Raw genomic sequence first — 21,815 nt, forward strand, 5'->3', positions numbered from 1 at the left:
GCTTCAAAGACAGAGGATAGGCTGGCGGGGTAGTGAGAGCGGGAATGTGTGTGTGTGTGTGAGTGTGTGTGTGTGTGTGTGTATGTGAGTGTGTGTGTGTATGTATGTGAGTGTGTGTGTATGTGTGTGAGTGTGTGTGTGTGTGTTTGTGTTCATCTTCTAGTATCAGGCATGGAGACAAGAAACTGGATCATTGAAAGTTTGTGTGTGTGTGTGTGTGTGAGGAAAAGAGAAAATTTTAAAAAGTAGGCAAAGCTAAGAAATGATAAGAATTTGGGCATTGAACAATATAAAGGGGGCAAACTATATACTTTTCCAGAGGCATCATGGTATTATGATGAAAATTAATTCATATGGATAATAACGGATTAAATTATTAGAAAAAAGCCATAATTTTACTTAATTTTATCTTCCCAAAAAAGGAGAGGATAAAAAATGAAGATAATTTTTCATCATATTTAAAAATTTTCATAAAATTTTACTAAAGGGATACATTTTAATTATCTGAAGAATATATTGCCCATGATGTATAATTGCAGATATACACATTTTCAATAATATTACGATATACGTAAGAGATATAAACTCTTACATTTATGTAGAGATGCAAAGCATCCTATGTCATAAGTGTAGCTCTAATTTGAAGTCTGTTTTAAAGTAGAAGAATAATTAAACATCAATTCTACACATTTCTACTGTAGTTTGATTACTATGTTCAAATAAATTTTGCAATCATCTTCTAATATGAAATGAATCTTATGTGTATAACAATGTATATTCAATGCCTATTACTACCTAAAGTAATCAAGAATGGGGAAAAAGCCGGGCGCGGTGGCTCACGCCTGTAATCCCAGCACTTTGGGAGGCCGAGGCAGGTGGATCATGAGGTCAGGAGATCGAGACAATCCTGGCTAAATGGTGAAACCTGGTCTCTACTAAAAATACAAAAAATTAGGTGGGCGTGGTGGCAGGCGCCTGTAGTCCCAGCTACTCGGAAGGCTGAGGCGGGAGAATGGCGTGAACCTGGGAGGCGGAGCTTGCAGTGAGCCGATATCGCGCCACTGCACTCCAGCCTGGGCGACAGAGCAAGACTCCATCTCAAAAAAAAAAAAAAAAAAAAAAAGAATGGGGAAAAATACTTGACTAAGAGGTAAAAATGGAAATACACACCATCTTTGTTTAATCAAGTAATCTTTCACTTTACATAAAATTAATTTCTTTGTTTTCTCTTTGGGCACCCTGTTGGGCAGTTATGAATGCTGCACAGCCCTTGCCATTTGTTCAGGAGCTCATTTTATTCACAAAGACATTTCAGGTGTTTCATGTGTGTTAATTTCCCATATAATTTTTTTCAGCCTGGCTACAATATATTGATTTTGTACAAAAGATTTCCCATGCATGTGGGAAAGCTTAAGGGGCATCTTTTGTGCTCTGCTATGAGCAGACAAATATAATTTATTTCAGCAACAGCCATTCAAAATGGAATGAAAGTCCTTGGGCAATGCTGTAAACATAGAAAGCAGTTGCCAGATGCTTTTGAAAACTGACACACACACAAAACTCCACTTTGAAGTTTTAAGTAAATAAGTCCTGACTGTCACCACAAGTAGGTCACCTTGATTCTTACTCTTGTGGCATAATATACTTGAAGAACAGTACTTGACTACCAGCCCTGGCTCTGCATGGGCTTCTCCTCTGAATACAGGGCTTCACCGGTTATTAGGAGTGACACAAAACCAAGAGACAAAGTTGGAAGTATGTGGGTTTGTGTAGGATACCAGGCAAACTCTAAGGTGTGCCATACTTCTATGTTAAGCAACCTGACAGCACAGCTGGGACTAGAACAGAGATGTCATGATTCCTGCTCCTTCTAAACTACCATGCCTGCCCTCTCGATGGTATACACCTTCTCCCAGATACTGGAGAGAAACCATTTCAATCTGTAATTCCTAGCTCTAGAGAGATAGGTTGGAGAATTAATTATGATTAAGATTAGGTTTGTGTGTGTCTGTGTGTTCATGAGGGCTAAACAACTGGCAAAATCTCCCTTTAGAACCAAATTTCCACTTAAAATTATACCCAAAGTTCAAACTCACTATTCTAAAGGACATCATCCCACTTGTGAAAATGGAACGTTCACACCTAAAAATAATTAAGATAATTAAGATACATGCAAAGATATAATAAATACACAAGTTAAAAGAGGTCTGACATTTGATATTACATTTGATAATTTGACTTATTCATAAATCCATTAAAAAGATGAGTAATTCTTTGTAGGTTACATATTAATATGACTCCTTAGCAGACATAACTCCACTCAGAATGTGAACACCCAAGCCAGTACAAGCATGAGATTCCAGTGTACTTAAAGTTAGTTTTCATGTTGATATCCTTTGGTTGATAATAAATTATGAGTTCCTATAGGAAGCTAAAAATGTTACTAGTTTTTATTTTTATTTTTATTTTTATTTTATTTTTTATTTTTTGAGACATAGTCTTGCTCTGTTGCCCAGGCTGGAGTGCAGTGGCGCGATCTTGGCTCACTGCAAGCTCCACCTCCGAGGTTTCTGCCATTCTCCTGCCTCAGCCTCCCGAGTATCTAGGACTACAGGCGCCCACCACCACTTCCAGCTAATTTTTTTTTTTTGTATTTTTAGTAGAGACGGGATTTCACTGCATCAGCCAGGATGGTCTCGATCTCCTGACCTCGTGATCTGCCCGCCTCGGCCTCCCAAAGTGCTGGGACTACAGGTGTGAGCCACCACGCCCGGCCAAAATGTTACTAGTTTTAAAGATTCTTTGCAATTGACTTTTAGAAAATCTTATGCTAAATATAAATATTTGTTTATACACATTTAAAGCTAAGTGTACAGTTGCAACATTCCCCAGGTTTTACCTTCTTTTTCTCCCTTCTTACAGTATAAAAAATTCATGAGGTTTTCACTCTATAGTTGATATGATGCATACATATTTAATGCTGTTAATAAAACATTTTTTCTTACTGTCTCTCAGAGTAATTATAGGTGTCATTTGGTTCAGTGTAAAGTACCATATCTTATCCGTGACTAATGTCTACTGTCCTGTTTTGTCCCTGGTTTAGAAAATATCTGTTGAATTTGACTTGAGTGTGGATGAGACCTGGAAATGACTTAGTTGAAAGTCTATTCAGACTATTTGTGCTTCTTCGCTTTAGCCAACCAGGCTATGAAAATGTAAGGGAAGAAGGATGGAGTTTGCTCATGGCAATGTTGGAACATCAAGGAAACACTCTTTTTGTGGCCTTTTACCCCTGTAACTTCCAAGCCCAGCTGGAACCAGGAGATATCCCTTTTCAGATAGTTCATCTTGTTTCTGAAGTTAAAAACTCCAATTCCAAATGAGAATTAACCACAAAATTTCAAATCTCTCCCGAAAGATGGGGTTTAGAAATAGTTCATGGGAGAGGTCAAGGACTATGTTATTTTTTATTTTGTTATCATTAGTTTGGCTATCCACTATTCACAAATTTTTTTTTACAGAAATTATGACTTTTCTAAAAGGCAGATAACACGCTCCATCAAAAAGGAGAAATATACCATTTCCAAAAATAAACAGTCAATTTCGCCTTAAGCCATTGGGTTTTATGAAAGGAAGTGCTAGATAGTGTGGTTCATTTTAAGGAAATTGTAAATGTTTGACATATAATTTTCTGTCAAGATAAAGCATTTCCCTCATTAAATGGAAACAAGTACTCACTGTAGTGTTCAGCAGATGACTTCCTGTATTTTTCTTTCTCTTTCTACCTAATCTTAAATTGTGCATTACAAGTTGTAAATGAAAAACCAAGTATTTTACCCAGTCAATGAAACTGATATAAGGCCCATTTTTATCAACGTTTATATGAGTGACATTCAAAAAGTTTTAATTTCCTCCCATCACTCGTGATGTTTTTAGAGTCATTCTTAACTCAAGGGACTTGCAGTTCAAACTATTTCATCCCTTACAGAATGATATAAACTTCATAAACTCAACAGACACAGCATGGGAGGTAAATTCCTTTCAGATGGTAGAATTATTCTGAGAATCAAGCCAAATGACTCCTCAGCACTGAGAAGAAAGCAAATGCCTAATTTCCCCCTTTAAGAAGGCTAGAGGACCCAAAATAATGATCAAATGTTCCATACCACTGCAATCAGCTTCTGGGAAAGACACTTTAGCTCAAATAGTGGTCACTTAAACATTTGTAGTATTAGCCATTATGTCTTTGTGATAATGTGAAAGAATTTTTAAAAATGAACTTCATGAGAAGCTCCTATGAGTTGAAATTTGTACTTCTTATGAGAGAATTAAGTATATAAACATGTTCATGTCTCTCAGTACTTATTTTTAAGTTTCCTCTACTCCGTGTGCCTCCCTACTTAAAGTTGTTATCTGTCCTTTCACATTCAAGTTTCTTGAATGTGGGTATATAATGATTTCTGTTCTTACTTCCTCTGACTCATTTTAGTCTTTGAGATATGCAACTGAGCCATGTAGCATACCAAACCTCTGCATATAGAAGGTTCACTTTTTTAAAATTTGACCGTCATGCTTACTTGCCACTGAAAAGAACATCCTTCATAACTGTCTTTTTTTTTAAACCTTCCCAAAACACTGCTTACTAATGTTTTTCATGCTAAGTCTATATTTTTCTTTTGGTCTCTTTTTTTAACCTGTCCCTTAAAAACCTTCAAATTTTTCTGCCTTTGATTTTACACTGCCATTTTTTCATACAATGCACTCATAACTTTGGTATGTAAATGTGTGCTTGTATCCTTGCATTTTGGTGTTGGGGTAAGTGGAAAGGAAAAATAGCCGTTTGCATCTGGTTTCCTGATGGATCTGTGACCCCCACATGAATAAGAGCCATTGCTTTATGTGCACTTTCTATGATTTTACCTCTTGTCTCCTCTGAGGACACGTCATTGTTCTCCTTCTAGAATCCGATTTATCTGCCTGCCAGACTCTGTCCCACAGGCAACTCGGTCAAAATATCCCAAACTAAAACTCACTATTTTTTCCCTTCCGACCTATTTCTTCTCCCATGTTGCTGGTTTTAAAGAATGTGATCTATGCTCCCTCAGTTGTTTAACCTAGAAATGTGCAATTGGTATTAGATTAGACTTCTAGGAAGTCATTATTTCTTGCTGATTCTAATTTTTCTATTTTTACGAATTTCTTCCACTTACTTTTCCATTTACCCCTGTTTAATATGGACCTTATTATTTCTTTCCTAGAGATCACTTTGAAATTCTGACAAAAATCATCAACTCTACCTTCCCTGTCCAGTATGGTGCAGCGTGTAATGTACAGTATTCAGAACAAAACTCTGGGTTCAAATCTCAGCTTGCTCACTTGCTACTAGTGTGATATTTAAGCATTATTCACCTCTCTGTGCTTAGCTTACCTTTCATATAGAGTTGGTAATAGCACCTATCATACAGTGTTGTTACCAGAATTAAATAAACTAATATATGCAAAGGTCTCAGAAGACTGGCTTGTGTTAAGTATTTGCTGGTATTATAATAACGGTAAAAGCACCCATCTGGTCCCCTACTCCAGGCTTCTCAGCTTTACAGTATATTTTTCCTACATTGTCACTGGGGAACTTTTTCTAAAACGCAAATATCACCATTCTCCTCATATATTGACAATGACTGCTCATTGATTTTATAGAAATGTGGCCTTTTTGGTCTCCCTTAGATCCTCTCTCAAAATTCATTTTAAGACTTAGGCTACAGCCCGCTCTGGAGAATATACATGCCGTTTGTACCCTCTGGTGTGTCCTTCACTTTCTTCATTTTTTAGACTTAACTATCATCTTCCCACTAGAACAAGCTTGCTTATGTTTTAATCCTAGATCAATGATTTCCAGCTTTGTAACTTTGGGCAAATTCTCAAATCGTCTGTGGAGGTCATAAAATGATGCTAGACATGGTAACTCCCTCATGTTGCTGTTGTAAGGGCTAACAGGAAAGCCTAAGCAAACCAGAATCATAATAAGGATTCAGTAAAATCCCCAAGAAAACTCTAGAGATGCTGGATTCTGCCCTTATCCTTCTGTTGCTGCCATGATTTTAATATTTCTCTGTGAGCTTTGCTCGGGTCCAGGCACCCTAGGCTCACTTCTAGCAAATAATTCTGAAAAATAATTGCTTACTTGTTTCTCTCCTATCAAACCCTAGGATCCTTAAAGCCATGGAATGAAATACATCTTTTCTTCTTCCCAGTAGTCTGAGCAATATTTGGCACATTATAGAAACTTACCAAATATTTGTTAAATAAAAATGAATAAATATCATTTCCCCAGAACAGAACAGTTGCTGCAGAACTGTTTTGAATGAATGGATAAATTTATGAACCACATCTTGCTATAGTAGAAATGAGCTTCAAGCTGATCTGGGCAGCGTGAGACAATCAGACTATGTAAGTTTATAATACTTTTTTAAAAAACTAAATACTTTTTAAAAAATACTTTTTAAAAGTCTAAATACTTTTTTAAAAAACTTTTTCTTTTCTTTTTTCCTTCCTTCCTTTTTTTACATGCTGTTAGTAATCAAATTCCCAATTATATATTTGCCATGTGTATGTTCAACATGAGATGATATTTTAATCACCACTGTACATAGATAACCAGTGAATTTATTTTTATTTTTTTGAGACAGGGTCTCACTCTCTTGCCCAGGCTGGAGTGCAGTGGCGTGATCTCGGCTCACTGCAACCTTTGCCTCCTGGGTTCAAGCAATTCTCCTGCCTCAGCCTCCTGAGTAGCTGGGATTACAGGCACGTGCCACCATGCCCTGCTAATTTCTGTATTTTTAGTAGAGATGGGGTTTCACCATATTGACCAAGCTAGTCTTGAACTTCTGACCTCAAGTGATCCACCCGCCCTGGCCTCCCAAAGTGCTAGGATTACAGGCATGAGCCACCGCGCCTGGCCAACTAGTGGTTTTTTAATAGTCACAGTAACTGATTATTCTCCCCGAAAGATTCCAAACCTTGTTTGTATGCCTTATTAATGTAAACTATTTAATTCCAGCAAATATTTAATTTTGGTAATTTTGAATTGCCAAAAACATGAAGCAATCAGCCGAGCTTTGACATTGTGATAACACTGAGGGCAATATTTCTTTAGTGGATAATGTTTCTAAGAATAAATGTGGCCCAACGTTTGCAGATGAAGGTTAGACAAAAATAAATGTGTTACTCAGAAGCCTTACAAAATGGATGCAATTCAGTTTGAATTGACTATGTGCCTAAGACACCACTATCGCCTGTTAGGAATAAGAAGAGGAAAATTTGGTGAATTATTTCAGAGAATGTGTTTATTAGTTGTCCTTCTTAAAAGTATCTCACAACATCAGATGTGTTAGTAGAAAATGCGCTGTGAAACTAAACAAATGCACTCTCTGAATGCAAAGATAGATTTACAGCTTCTGGATCAAACAAATGTTTGGGAAAAAAAGTACATGTCTAGCCAACACTTCCTAGGAATTCTTTATCATGTAACTTTAATGTATTATAGGCATTTTAGAGGGCATTAAATAAAGATAATTACAATTATTTTAATGTTTACTATGACTTAACACAGAAGCTATGTGTTTTATACTAACCTCTTTTAATTTTTCAACATTTAAAAAATTAATTCATTTACTTGTTTATGTATGTATTTACTCTAGGCCCTCTATTTCGTTTTAAAATTTAAATTTTATTTTTAATGACAAATAATAACTATATATTTATGGAGTAAAACGTGATGTTTTGGTACATGTATACACTGCAGAACGATCAAGCTAATAATTAACCTATCCATTACCTCACATACTTGTCATTTCTTTGTGGTGAGAACATTTATAATCCACTTTTTGGCAATTTTGAACTACATAATTGACAAATAAAAGTTGCATATATTTATGGTGTACTACATACCCACCAGGTAAATATTATGATCCCATTTTAGAGATCAGAAAATGGAGGCCAAAAAAGTTGCCTGGATGACTGTCAACACTCAAACACTCCGGGGCATTGTATTTAAACATTTTCTGCAAAAGAAGTTTTGCTTATAAAGCACATAATGAATGTACTTAACTGAATCTTGTCCATCGAAGGAGAAAGAAGAAACTAAAGTTTAATGAATCAACTGTGTCTTCAGCAATGTGATCTTCACTTGTATATTGAGCATCTAATGTAATTCTTTCCCTATTTTGGTGAAATAGAATTCTCCTGACTTTATACATGATGAGACAGCTTCATAAAGGTTAAAGTAGTTGCCAATGACAAAGGAAGCTCATTAACACTTTTTTAATCTGGCCTTGCAGTATTATATTCAGGCTGTCTCCACAAATTAGCGGGTCAGATTGAAACCAGAAGACCTTTACGGTCAATTAAAATGTTTGCCTTTTTAGATGATGACACAGCTCGTGTTTTTTAAGATCTTGTAGAATATCTATATTTGAGCTTTAAAATGTACATTTTAGAATATTTGATGCATTTGTTGTGGTATGTTTATTTTGAAATATTTGCATATATATAAATTTATAAGTAAAATATTTACATATAATCCTTCAATAAATAATAAATTTATATGATATATAAATTTTGGTCATAAAACAAAGAAAGGCTTTAACCATGTGTGTTAGAATTTGAATAAAAGTTCATTTTAATAACTGATATTCAATCTAGTATTATGCTATTAGCCATTTAAAATTTTAAATTCACCATAGCCAAAGACTATGACTCCAGTAAAAATAAAGAAATGCAGACAACAAAAATCTTCATAAAAACCTTATGAGAGCCACTTTCCATTTTTGTGTCTCTTATGAGTTCTAAAAATATACTAAATATTTAGTTAGAACACTTAACAGTGAGATTAAAGAAAAAAGAGATGAACAAGAAGCAAATAAAATCTATGATCATGATGGCAGAGAACCCACTGGAAAATTAGGCAATTACCTTAAATTAAGATGGCAAATCCTAATAAAAAAAAAAAAAAAAAAAAAAAGATGGCAAATCCTGTAGTTAAACCAAGATTCATTTTAGAGTTTTGTCATTAAAAAGAAAAGATATCTACAGGCCTGGAATATTTAGACAAATTCAGTTTCTATGATTATTATTACTATTTTTTTGGATATACTACATCATAGAATAGACACAGTTACTTTTTTCACTTCCTGAATGGCTATTAAGAGTACCATCTATCATGGCTATCCTCATTTTTCAAAAATGGTTCTTAAATTGAACAGATGTTTGCTTCCCTGATATTGCACCCAAAGTTCAAACCTAACCAGAATATTTACTTTTAAAGTCACACCCTCTTCCTCTAAAAGCTTAAAGACACATTTATTAGGCAAATACTCAGAAAAGAAGTTAAATTATGATAAGTACGCAGACATATGAGCTCTGTGAGAATCACTAGGGCTTGACATCTCTAAAATCATGAAATAAATACCACTATTCCACTCCATGTGCTTTAAGTCTTATGATGATAAGAAAAATGTGTTTTCAATCTTTCCCAAAATGTATTCAGCTCAATATGAGAATAGATATATCTCGTATTAATACTTAATTGTTAAATACTCATGAGCTCTATTAAAATTCTCTGGCAAAATACTACCATGCTTTCCTTCCAGTGGACTCTAACTCAAGATTTTGGCAGAGTCTGATTAGCAGGCTTTTCCCTTTCCAATCACATTACTGAGCACACCCAAATGGAGCTCTGGGAACTCACTGTTTAAAAAATATTACTTTACAAAGTATATTAAAGGCTTGTTTAGACTATCTAAAGGAGATATAACTCGAGGTAATGGAGTGTAATAGAGAAATGTGAAATGTCTTTAAAACAAAATCACTTAATATGGAGTTATCTTCCCTATTCATAACTATAGATGAAAGCATGAAATTGAACAAATTTGTCACATAGCTCAAATCCACTTTCAAATTAAAGGAGCCTCCCCATGTGTACATTGCATATGCTCACTGAACCACTACATGAATGTTCACATAAGCCACAGCTTAATAACAACAACTTTCAGATGTAAGTGCTATTCTCTTTCACTCATCACCATTTACAATTCCATCTTCATTCAGAGAAAGGCTGATTAGAGAAATACAGAAGATGACTTCAAGTTCCAAACTTTGAAGAGCTCTACTGAGGCTCACTAGAGGTTCTGCTCGAAGGAAACAGGTGCAAGCAGAGGCATTCATTCAATAATTGTTAGGTGGATAGATGGATAGACAGATGTATGCCTTCTAAAGAAATACAGGGTTGTAGATACTCCCAAAGGTTAAATGGCTCCAGACATTCTAGTAATATCAAAAATCTGTATCTCCACTGTCACAAAGACACCCCAGAATTAAAGTACCTAAATACTCTGATTAAATCTATCCTGCACAGGACTAAGCACAAGTGATCTTAATAAATATTTTTAATAACAATAATCCTGCCTCACTCATAATACTTGTTACAAATAGTCTGTCTCCGTTTCTCTGCAACCCACAATTTCCTACCCCATTCCCTTTAAAAGGACATAATAAATATTTGTTTAAAAATGGAAATCCTCCTGAAACTCTCCCAGCACTATGAACTAATTTTTAACACTGGCTCATCTCTGTCTTATATATGGTTAAGTGTCTAACACCATAATACCAATCATTTATTCACGACAGTATCACAGATTTTATCTAAGGTTAAAAAGACAAGGAAGAAATTAGAAAGCTCTTTCAGAAAGACATTGTGGATTCACAAATTTAAGCTTATGAATACATTCTCTAGGTAGAAACACGAGAAAATTATCAACATAACTTCATAAATGATTCTAACCATAAAGTTCTTCTGCTGTTTTTTACACAGCAATCAATGCACTGTAGAAAGCTATATTGAGTATTTACTTGATCAAAGGAAATAAAATATTAACAATACCAAAATGAGGAAGACATTCTTACCACCTTCTTTAGTGCAAAGGTTGACAAGATTGTGGACTGTGTCCATCAGCTCCAGTTGCTGCTTCTGAAGGACACTGTTGTTGGTGGTAGCTCTGTTTAATTGCTTTTCCAGCTCCTGGATTATATATGTTTGACGAGTAACCAAGCCTTGAAGGTCCTCTTTCTCTTCCTTTAAGGTGTCCAACTCTTCCTTGTGTTTTCCTTCCATTTCTAAGATTTTATGTTCTAATAAACTACAAGGAAGTGAAAATAAAACTTAGATTTGAAAAAATGTTCTACAAAAAAAATCCTTATAATTCAATTGGTTCCTGAATTTATTTAAGATGAGAAATTTTAATCACGTATTTCACTGTAAAAATATTTTTAAGTGAGAGACTTAAGAGTATATATTCTTTAGAATAGGAGATATATGTATAACATGTCAAATAAAAAATAAATAAACCAGACATTGTCAGAGTAATGTTTGCTTTTAACTATGATTTAGTTTCTTGGTTTCCTTGGGTGTATCTTATATCCAAGGTAGCTAACTTACACACAAATAGCTATACTCTAAAGAAGTTATAGTATAACTTTCACTAAAGAAATGGGCCTAAGAGGAAACAGAATAGTTCAAGAAAAAAAACAAACAACGTGTAGAAACTACTTTTTATTCACTTTGGTTCATTCATTTGGGGTTTTCAAAATATTAACATTGACTAAATTTCACAATAGTTCTGTGGGATCAAGAATAGTATATCGACCATCTGCAAAATCAGAAATAAAGAGAAAAATATGAAATAATCAGAAACACAAAGATTTATGTACAATGACATTAAGACAGAAAAAAACCTCTTATTTTGAAACTGTTGAAAATAATATTTTTAATCATTTTAAGGATATTAGAAAATGTTCAAAATTTAATGTTAGATGAAAAAAGGAAAAACAGCAATATACATTCTCAATCATACACACATACAAAAAGAAAACTATATTGACACAGAAACCACAGGAGCCAAAATAATCTATCTAAAGTCACAATGAATTCTTGTGATTTTTGATAACTGGTCCTGTATCATAACCACTAGCTTCCTTTATTTCTCAACTCAAGCTTCAGGATGAGGCTTAATAACACTACAAGTTCCCAAGTCACTGTATAAATGGCAACAAAAGGAAGACTCCATTTGGTTGATGGTATGGTCTTCTGAAAGGAGTTGGGATGCTTTGCTCAGAGTGTTGCAATCTTTAACTAAGGCCCTTCCTTCTCCCTGAGCTCTTTACAGGATATTCCCCTTGTATATTTCACATTAAAAATGATAGAAAAAGCAGAAGCATTTTTGGAGCCTAGCAATTGACTGGAAATAAAAAGCATTAACACTTTATGGAGTGTCTAATATATTAGTATTCCTCAGGGGAAGGGCTTACTCGGTTTTCTCAGTTCTGTTTTCAGAAGGTTCAACCCGTCCTTCGTTTACAAGGTGTTATTAAAATGCCACATACCAGAATGGGCATTTAATTTACCTTGGAGAAATACAGCACTGAATCATTCCTTTCAAAAAGGGGACACTAGGGAGTGTTTTATATTCAATACTTAAATTATAAAACAGAGCATGTTTGAAGAGCCAAATCTTCCAACACCAGGTACTGGGGGACAAAGTGTAACATCTGATTGTCTTTTACACAGATTAAGAAGTGTGGGTCCAAGGCTTAAATGGCATGAAAGACTGTGAGGGAATCAAGAGAAGTCCATGTGGCAGAAGCTGTGCCATCCTGGTAGATGCCAGAAACCTTGTGGATGGGGTGAATATGGCACAGCATGGTAGATGGTGATGATGATGTCAATCGTACTAGTCATGATACCTCTCATTTATGACATGGTTGCTATGTGTCAGGTACTTTTTTTTGTTTTGTTTTGTTTGTTGTTGTTGTTGTTGTTTGTTTGTTTTAAGACGGAGTCTCGCTCTGTCGCCCAGGCTGGAGCACAGTGGCGTGATCTCGGCTCAATCACGGCTCAACCTCGGCTCAATCTCTACTCACTGCAAGCTCCGCCTCCCGGGTTCATGCCATTCTCCTGCCTCAGCCTCCCGAGTACCTGGGACTACAGGCGCCGGCCACCATGCCTGGCTAATTTTTTGTATTTTTAGTAGAGATGGGATTTTGCCGTGTTAGCCAGGATGGTCTCAATCTCCTGACCTCGTGATCTGCCCGCTTCGGCCTCCCAAAGTGCTGGGATTACAGGCGTGCGCCCGGCCAGTGTCAGGTACTGTTTAAGTGGTTGTTATGAGTTCAATTATGGCCCGCCCATGCTTGCCCTCCAACCAAAAAAATATATATATGTGTTGAAGTCCCAACCTCCAGGAACTCAAGAATGTGGCCTTATTTAGAAACAGAGTCGTTGCAGATGTAATTAGTTAAGATGAGGTCATCCTGGAGGAGGATGAGCTTCTAATCCACTATGATTGGTGTCCTTATAAAAAGGGAAAATGTTGAGAGACAGATCAGATGTGTGCACAGGGAAAAGGTTGTGTAAAGACTGGAGCAATGCTGCCTCAAGCCAAGGAACTACTGGCAGGTAGGAGAGAGGCCTGGAACGGAGTCTTGCCTAGTGCCTTCGGAGAGAGCCTAGCCCTGCAGGCACCTTGATCCTTGATCTGGGACTTTCAGCCTCCAGAATATTCAGAGAATACATTTCCATTGTTTAAAAGAAGAGGAAGAGGAAAAAGAAGTGTGGCCAGAACTACTCCTGGGCATTCCAAATCTGTGCCAATAAACTTGTACTCCAAGAACATGGCAGGAAAGTTGCCTGTGAAGTCGAGCCCGAAAAATACCTGAGGCTTCTAAGACTCTACTAATTTATAATACCTTTAGCAGTGTGCACACATTCACATCAGAAAGTTTCTCTTTGAGACCCATTAGCAGAAACTGTGTGCCTTCTGCAGTAGAAGAGAAGTCCCATTTCTGTTTTGAATTGCTTTCATTCTACCAACACCAAGAGAGAAAGGAGCCCTGCCCTGTACCGATCATAAAGTAAACCCAATTTAGATAGAGCTTGAGTACAGTAATATAGGAAAACTGTGATGATCACTTATTTTTTAAAAATTCTTTTGGAAATGAAAAACTTAGGCAAGGAAAGCAGTGTAAGATGAAAAACAACATCTGTAAGGGGTAGGTATGATTCATCGTCTTTTACCATGTTTTTTTTCTTTGCCACTAACTTTTTGTTGGAGAAGTTCATGGTAAAACACAAACAAAAACAAGAAACTTCTCCATTGTCTTTATTGGTTAAAAGTTTCACATCACCTACTGGTTAAGTGATTAGAGCACTTGCTGTAGGCGTCAAAGGAGATCTTCTCTGTGCCCATTAATTTTTGGCCTTCAGATCTGAGAATTAACCATGACCAGTGTCTTAGCTTATTCTCTGTTTACTTTTTATTTACTTTTCTTGCTACTCCTGGGGTAATGATCAGAGGCAAGATGTCCATAATTTAGAGTTGTTGACTTATAAGAAAGTTGTCTTTTAAATTCATAGGCGTTATAGTCTACTAGTGAGAAAACTTAGCATTACCTATTAAACTGACAAGCATGTATATATCAAAATTTGAACGTTATAGTCATATAATACTGGATAAAAATTCTGAATTACCATTTTGTCCTTGAAATAAGATGAGCACTGGCCTTTCAGATTTCCTAATCAGTAGGTAACATTCTGGTTTGGAAAATATCATGTTATAGTTATAATTTGCATTTGTTAGTTGCTAAGTGCCAATAATTCTGTAAAATATAAAATGACACTATTCCTACTCTAGGGTTTATTTTTAGAGACTAAAAACCTCAAATGAAAATGCAGAAGCTGTAAGAAACTTCTGTTTCAGATAATAATTTTTAAAACAATTTTTGCATCAGTGTTTTTCTACTGTTTATTTTTGACGTATTCCTTGTTCAAGCGGACATATGCGCAGAGATGGCTACTATCTGAGATGTCAGCAAAGAAGGTGGGCTTGTTTGATTTGTTTCTTTTTTCAGGATAATTTGGAAAGAGCTGAGGATGGAAAGTTGATCAAAGAAGTCCTGGTACTAAAGGAAACAATTCTGGACACTGGCTTATGGAAAAGATCTGCTTTTCTGAGTAAAAGGAATAGATAATATGTATAATATATAACATACATTAGCATGTTAGAACATTAATTTTCATAATTCGTCAAACAACTTTTAATGCTCCCTTACTAGCAGGTATCAAAAGATACCCATATAGTTTGTCATCTTAGAATAGACAGTGCATGTAATGTGAAAAAGAGACTGTCCATGGAACTAAGAAGCCTACTCTACAGCACAGACATTCCACAGGATTTGGAAACCCAAGTAATATGCATAACAACTACGAGCAAATTGGAAACATGTTACATTGTTTCTCTAATGGCAGATCTTACCAGTTAATTATCTATTCTCATCATTTTCTCATCACATTTCTTCACTTGGAGCGCCCTTAATAACATTTGTACTTCAGTAATTATCTACTGACTTTATTTATTAGGGACATTTTTCATATTAACAAGAACTTTTTAGACTTCTTCAGGCAATACTGATCTCTTCTTGGCCCTTCCATTTCTTTTGACTACACTCATCCCTTTTTTTCATCTTCTCTTCATATTTGGCTTCCAAAAGACTGCTGTCTTCTCTTTGACTCCTCCCATCTATTGGCTAGTATCTACTTTGGAAGTCAGCCCTTCCTTGTCATTACTTCCAAAATGGTTTCAATGCAAACCTCACTTGCCAGAAAACTCTATATACCATCTCTACTTATTATCTTATTCTTGTAACACACCATTATAGTTATGTAGCATTTTAAAACCTTTATGTTCTTTGATTCTTAAAGCAATATAGTAACATAGACTGAGCAGATGTTACAGACCCTCATGGATAGGTAAGAATCAAATGTTTTCTTCAAAATCATGCAGATATTAAGTGTCAGAACCAGGATAAAAAGCCATGTCTTCTAAGACTGGAAATCTACTCAAGACATCCCACTGCTGTGTCAATGAACATCTTATAGTCTCATTTCTTTGACTTAACACACTGTAATCTCTTCCTATTTATTTTATTCGTCATGTTATACCAGGAACCAAGGCACTGCCTTCACATATCCTTAATATTTGCTGCTCTCCATTTAGTTGTTCTGGGAGCTTATCCTTCACAATATTTGTACCTGTTTATCTTTCTCATGTATAAAAACAGAATTACTTTGTCAAGCCAATTTTTAACATCTGGACTAGAATTTTCTTAAATAATACACTATCTTAATACCTCTTCCATTAAATTTATGTGTTAATTTTAATTACATTGTTAATATACTGCTGATATTTCATTTGTCCCTGAAGCCTTTCATTGATTCTTTACTGTTTTCATTATCCAGGTCCACTGGGAGTGGCCACTTCAGCTAGCATGGAGATCTTTATATAGAGAGGTTGATCTGAAGGACAACAGTGTAGCCCCAGTGTCCTAAAGTTAGGTAGTCAAAGTAGTCAGATTTTTCCTGATGACAATCTCAGCTACACATTTAGCTTAGGTTTGAATTTTAAACACAAAACCTGGATGGTGACTGAAAACCAGTGCACTGTTTCCTAGAGCATATGCAGTATATTCTTTGGAGCAAAATAAGAGTTTTATTGTTAAGATTTAGGGAAGCCTATATTAAACAAACAGTTTTTATTAAGATGCTTCTTTTAGGATTAGGGTTCCATGGAACAACACTTTATGAAACCACGCACCTAAATGTATACAAATTGAGCAAGAAATCCAAGGAGAGAGTTTCTCACAGGAGTCTCAGGACTTCCTGTTTCTCATCTTTCTGGAAACACTTTGAGAAGAGACATGCATAGAATTCTGGCACTTAGCTTCTATTTGAGGCAGAGGTGAACTTTAATGAATAAAATAAACAAAATAATCTGTGCCTTGAACTTTAGTAAAAGGTTCTAAATGAGTGTACACCAAGTCCTATTTGAAGTTTTTGGTAGACTTCTCCATACCCCTGTTTTACACTGCCTTCTCCAACATCTTATTGAAAATATTTCAAATAATTGAACATATCTTGAAGCTTTCACAGAAAAGGATATCTCTTTCAAATTGTTTCCCACAATAGAGTTCTTAACATAGCAGCCAATGAATTCACAGTGGTGACAGTTGCCTAAGCTCTATGAGTATAAATTTAGCCCTTCAAACAAGGAGGAAGATGTTGAAAATATAGAAACCTCATTTTTATCTGTCTGAATCTACTTACAGATGTTTCAATATTTTCCACTATTTTCAATATGTATGGTGTCAACATGTGTTGCAAATATGGGTTTGTAAAGAGTGATTTTTCTCCCCATTTAAATACACACAGATTTAGTTCATATTAAATTTATACTTTACGTGTCTAATTGGAACACAGTAAATTTCCTCTCAAAGTCTGAAATCATATTTGTTTGGAAATTCAAATTTGGAGCAGAAGCATAGATACTATAAGTAAATATTAGCAAATAAATGTAAAGTTTGGGGTAAAGAAGAATAAGCTAAATGTATTATAGAAACCAGCAACTAAGAAAAAAAAAGATTGATACATTTCATAACACAGAGATGTAATGATTCTATTAAAAAATAAGTTGGACAATAAATAATAAACTAGTGAAAATTTTGTAACATATATTACAAAGTCTCAATATCCATTAAAGAGCTCATATGAGTTAATTTAAAAAAGAATAAACAATATAATAGAAAAAATGTTAAACATACATAAATAGGCTAGTATGTAGTCACAGAAAAAGAAATCTAGTCACAGAAGAAATACAAGTGGTTAATACACACAAAAACATGCAGAACCTAACTTCTCAAGGAGCCGAGATTAATTAGATGGCTAGCAAAGTTTTGGGAAATTTGAAAGGCCAGGCACTCTTAAGGAGAAGGTAAAATTTGAAGATAACTTGTGAATATCTATAAAAAATTTAAATTATCACATCAACAATTATAGTTTTGATAAATTATTTATTAACATAAATAATACTATAATGGGTTATAAATTATAGTGCATCTATAAAAATAGATTGCTACTCATTCTTGAAAATGAATGATTTATATCTGTATATGGTTATACGTGTAATATATGTACAAAAAATTATTATAAATGGTAGGAAAAACCCCAACGATAAAATAATCTATACATATATGCACATATCATATAAACAAGTACTCGTGCATGTCTTGTGTAAACACACACATAAATATGCACACTCTATATACACACATATGCACTGAACTCGATCTCTTAATGATGATTCTCTGCTAGCAGGTGGTATGGTGTAGGGGTGTGGAATTAGGAGAAATTTGGCCTACAACTGTATATACATGCATATAATTTAATATACATGTATATACATCAAGTTTGTCTTACTTGTTTTTATTTATCACAGAAATGAAGGAAACAGTCATAGGTCTAGAATGGCATGTGCAAATGCTATCCAGAAATTTTAAAGGTAGGCCGAATTAGTGAACCCCAGAGTATACAATAGTAACATTGAGTGCCATGCAATGGGCTTTTGGCAATGCAGAATAGTGGTGTAAACACAATCTCTATTTTATTCATGTAAAAAACAATAAATGGATTTACAATATTTAATGTAAACAATATGATTTGTCTTTCCCACTAAAAGTATTTTTATTAGTTGTGTGTGTGTGTGAGTCTTTGTGTGTGTGTGAGTCTCTGTGTGTCGTATGAATAAATGGCATTTGTTGGGTTAGAGCTATTGGGACATTTCCCAGTTCCTTATTCATTTCACATTCAAAATGCATTTAATACTAAATATGCTTATGTGTGGAAAACTGTGCCCAGGAGCAGGAAGACAATGAAAATAAAACCCATTCTCTGTGTCCTAGAAGGTCACAGCCTAATAGTATGGATATAGATAAATAAACATGCACACACACAAACATACATATATTATAATGTGATCAGATAAGGAAATTACGGGGAGAAAACAGGTACAGTGCTATCACATAGGTCACAATGAGCAAATCTATCTGGTAGAGCCAGAGATGGATTGTTAGAGAAGCTGACACATGCAGTAAGTTTCCAAGGATGAATTGAAATTTTTGAGTTGAATAAGGAATGTCAGGCAAACATCAAATATGTCTGAAATAACATCATGTGTTCAGGGTCATACTAACAACTAACATGATTAAACACTGCTGCTCATGTCAGGCCCTGTTCTCAGTGATTTACACACATTAACTCAATCTTTACATTAACTTCATACAGTACAATTATTGTCATTGTTATGTTACCAATTAGGAAACCAAAACACATAGAATCTATGTAAGTTGCACAAAGTCACACAAATAATATGTGACTGAGTCGATTATCCCAGGAATCAAGGAAAAGTGAAACCAGGCAGTCTGGCCTCAGAGCTCATGCTCTTAACTATTAGGGTGTATCCTCTAAAAAATAAGATGATTGGAAGTAAGTCTGCAAAAGTAAGATTATAGTGATCATGGACTGTATCGTGTGCTAAAGAACTTGAACTTTCTTCTTTCATTTATAGAGAATCGTCATTTGGTTGAGAGGGAATTAATAGAGAAAAATAGTCTGACTTGCATTTTAGAAAGAAGACTTTGGCACAGCTTCTGGATAAGGATTGGAGTGGCACATAGCTTAAACCCAGAGGTCATTGCAGTGGCCTAGACAAGAATTCATGGCAGCTTGACCTAAGACATAGTCAGTGGGAATGGAAAGGATGGGATGGATTAGAAAAATATTTAGAAGATGGAATTGATAGCATCAACAGTGACTGGTGAGTTGTGGGGGATTAGGGAAAGAGAAGAATTAAGATGATCCTTAGATTTCCAATTTGATCAGAATTGTATTTCATGCCAAGATACTACAGTTATTATAATTTTAAAAAAGGAAAATGCTATATGCTATTAAATATTATTTTAAAAATTAACAGGGAAAAAAGGTAACATTCTAGTCTGTAGGTGTTCTATTTACAAGAAAAAGACTAGAATAATATAAATTCAAAAAGTCACATTTTTAATCCTTGTTGTAAACAACTAATATAATTCAGCCTAGTTTAATGTTAGAAGTTAGCAAGTTACTTTAGCATTTTGCAATTAACTTATCAAATGAAAGATAGCTTTAATTTAAAAGACCATGATTTCGTTTTTCATTTCTTTAGGCATATTAAGCATTAAACGTCAATACTGTATTTTATTACAATAATTGGTAAGGCATAATTTGGTATCTTGAAGTTGCACATGCTTCAATCACTTAAAATTAATTAACTTAACAACTTCCCATAACTCCAGCTAGAAGATAGATGAGCATGTCAAATAAGTTCAGTGAATTCCCAAGGTAAAATAAATAGTTTATATCTTCTGCTCTAATATTAGAAGGACTAAATAATGACCTATATAGTGACAGGCCAAAAACAACTGGTCTACCCCTTTCTTCAAATGAATATTTGTTTGTTTTAAGAGAATAACTTGACAACTACATCAATTATACTTGAGGCCTCATCACATTGCAAAAATATTTTTATAATAATTAAGGCAGAGAATCATCATGAACTTGAACCCTAATTTTGCCATATCCTTAGCTGTTTGGTCATAAGCAACTTACTTGATTTCTGTGAGTCTCAGGACTTTAAGTGTAAAATAGAAATAATAATACATACTTTGCAGGATTGTTTGGAGGATTGGAAATAGTAAGTTAAAGCACCTGGCACAGATGTTTACCTTGTAGTAGTAGCTAGGTAGCAGCTAGTATTGCTCAAACTATGTAGGAATGGCCATCACATGTCTCATTTCAGTTCATTCTAAACGGTCTTACTGAAGACTTCCTTCATCTTCACTCTGCATACTCAGCACAATCAAGAAAGCCCATGTGCTCCGTCTTTGTATACATGGAGTTTTGATTTCCCTTCCTGTATACCCTGGTGAGGCAGAAGGGCTCCTTCTGGAATATTCTTTTGCCTGGCTTTGCTTCTGCCTTGCAAAAAGTTGGGGTTAAGTGAGAGATGGGCGGGTGCTGGGAAAACTGGCCAGTTGACCAAACCTTTTGACTACCAGACCCAGTCACATATTTGGTTCAACTGAAGGAAACTGCATTAGGACATCATTTCCTGTACACCTCTATTCCGTTGTTTTAGAAAGCAGTAGGAGACATACTGGAGGAAACTAGTGAAAGTTTACGTTTTGTATCCTACTTTGTGTTCATATCACTCCCTTTGTGGGCAAGGTAAAATATTAATGTTTCCCATTTACTTAGGTTCTTGGTTGTGTAATTCCAATTATATGGGCGAGTTACAGATTCCTGACTCCCAAGTGTTGTTTCTTTGAGGTAAGAAACAAAACCAGGTTTTAAGATTCGGGTAGCATCCAACAAAAGAACAACATATTGCCTAAAGAGAGCAAACTGGAAGCTTTTTAGAGTGACTCCCTCTGGACTGTTAGGAAAACAAACAGCAGAGCAAATGTTGCTAGTCCTGTTTCTGCTTTGTGCTTCTGGCCATGTAGGGGATAGAGAAGTGAATCTAATGAGGCCAAAAATCCGTTTCCAATCCTACAAGTGATGCATTTAATTTGTCAGGATGTAAATCAGCAGGACCTCTCAGCATGTTTGTGTAGTATAATCCTAACCATAAAATATTCCTCCTCATTTTGCCAAAGCGGTGGTGGACCTTCCTAAGGGCCAGCTCACTGACTTGGCGGCTGAAGCCCCATCTTACTCAAAGCTGGTAAGTCCCACACCCAGACACAACCCCTGACATTCCTTGGGGAGGAAACAAAGCTTAATTTAGATAATCCCCTCTGCAAAGTGTATTAGCTGATCCAAACCAGACCTGACCAAC

The 21,815-nt window shown here is 35.3% G+C and overlaps 1 protein-coding gene across 2 annotated transcripts in view; it reads right to left on the bottom strand.

Annotated features, from left to right (window-relative positions):
• Nucleotides 1-21,815, bottom strand: part of ANGPT1 (angiopoietin 1) — a 251,738-nt gene that overhangs the window by 62,286 nt on the left and 167,637 nt on the right. Inside the window, exon 4 of one of the 2 annotated variants that reach the window (XM_003256101.2) lies at nucleotides 10,963-11,195. In XM_003256101.2, coding sequence (XP_003256149.1) covers nucleotides 10,963-11,195 — 233 coding nt within the window. The remainder of the gene's footprint in view (nucleotides 1-10,962; nucleotides 11,196-21,815) is intronic. The other variant, XM_012506677.2, reaches the window with a different exon arrangement.

This window comes from Nomascus leucogenys, chromosome 16 (assembly GCF_006542625.1).
Source record: "Nomascus leucogenys isolate Asia chromosome 16, Asia_NLE_v1, whole genome shotgun sequence".
Taxonomy (NCBI): Eukaryota; Metazoa; Chordata; class Mammalia; order Primates; family Hylobatidae; genus Nomascus; species Nomascus leucogenys.